Source organism: Antrostomus carolinensis, unplaced genomic scaffold (assembly GCF_000700745.2).
Source record: "Antrostomus carolinensis isolate BGI_N321 unplaced genomic scaffold, ASM70074v2 scaffold26381, whole genome shotgun sequence".
Taxonomy (NCBI): domain Eukaryota; kingdom Metazoa; phylum Chordata; class Aves; order Caprimulgiformes; family Caprimulgidae; genus Antrostomus; species Antrostomus carolinensis.
The window spans coordinates 3,256-4,485 of NW_010293898.1; the positions used below are offsets into that span (position 1 = coordinate 3,256).

The 1,230-nt window shown below is 58.9% G+C and overlaps 1 protein-coding gene across 1 annotated transcript in view; it reads right to left on the minus strand.

Annotated features, from left to right (window-relative positions):
* The window catches only part of TMEM82 (transmembrane protein 82), a gene marked incomplete at its 3' end in the record, with an annotated part of 3,622 nt that extends 2,827 nt beyond the window's left edge, over positions 1 to 795 (minus strand). The window contains 2 exon segments of the mRNA XM_029087337.1: positions 392 to 642; positions 717 to 795. Coding sequence (XP_028943170.1) covers positions 392 to 642; positions 717 to 795 — 330 coding nt within the window.
* Positions 796 to 1,230: the final 435 nt, after the last annotated feature.

Below are 1,230 nucleotides of genomic sequence, written 5' to 3' on the forward strand. Positions count from 1 at the left end.
CCTCTCGGGGTCACTGGGGACAGCCAGTGGGACACTGAGCTGGGTGGGATGTCCCCTTCCTCCTCCACCACCCCAAAGTGGGGTGACAGCCTCAGAGAACCCCCCCCACCCTCCTGTGCTTTGAAGTGAGGAGAGGAGGGTGCAGCCCCTGTCCTGCTCAGGCCACCAGCAGCACCCATGGGTGCTGAGAGCCACCCTCCCAAAAGCAGATCCCAAAAGGAAATCCGATCCCCAAAGGTGATCCCAAAAGCAGATCCCAAAATCAGATCTGATCCCAAAGCAGATCCAAAAGCAGATCCAGTCCAAAAGGAGATCCCAAAAGCAGATCCCCAAAGCCAAGCAGATCCGATCCCCAAAAGGAGATCCCCAAAGGAGATCTGATCCCAAAAGCAGATCCCAAAAGCAGATCCGATCCCAAAAGGAGATCCCCAAAGGAGATCTGATCCCAAAAGATGCCCAAAGCAGATCTGATCCCAAAACAGATCCAAAAGCAGAGCAGATCCAAAAGGAGTTCCCAAAAGCAGATCCCCGAAGCAGATCCCTGGTGGGACAGAAGGGCCGGTGCTTACTTCAGGCACTGGATGTAGAGATAAACCTTCAGGAGGCTGCAGAGCACAGAGATGGCACAGGCGCCCACCAGCCCTGCGTGGGGAAAGGCAGCAGCAGGTCACCAGTGTCCCCTGGGCTGTCCCCGTGCCACCCCTGGGGACTCTCACCTCGCAGGAGCGCGTCCAGCAGCGCCCAGCCCCAGGCCAGCCCCGGCACCGCCGGCAGCCAGGACCCCAGAGAGAACATTGGTGGTGGAGAAGGAGCCGTGGCCTCACCAGGGCCCAGATCAAAGGTCCGTGGGGTGGAGGCTGGGAGTGGCCACCCCCGGCTGGTCAATCATTGCTGGGACAACCAGCTGGAGTCCCAGGGGGAGGAGATGAGCTCCAGCTGCCCCGTGGAGGGAAAATTAGGGTGGTGGGAGGGATGTGGTGATGGGATGCACCTGATGGGGCTCGAGCACCACCAGCATCTTTAATTCCTCCCACCCCAACATCACCTCTGCTGTGAGGACAGGCTGAGAGAGTTGGGGCTGTTCAGCCTGGAGAAGAGAAGGCTCCAGGGAGACCTTCTAGTGGCCTCCCAGTACCTGAAGGGGCTCCAGGAAGGAAAACTGGGGAGGGACTTTGGCCAAGGGCAGGGAGTGACAGAACAAGGGGAAATGGGTTTAAGCTGAAAGAGGGG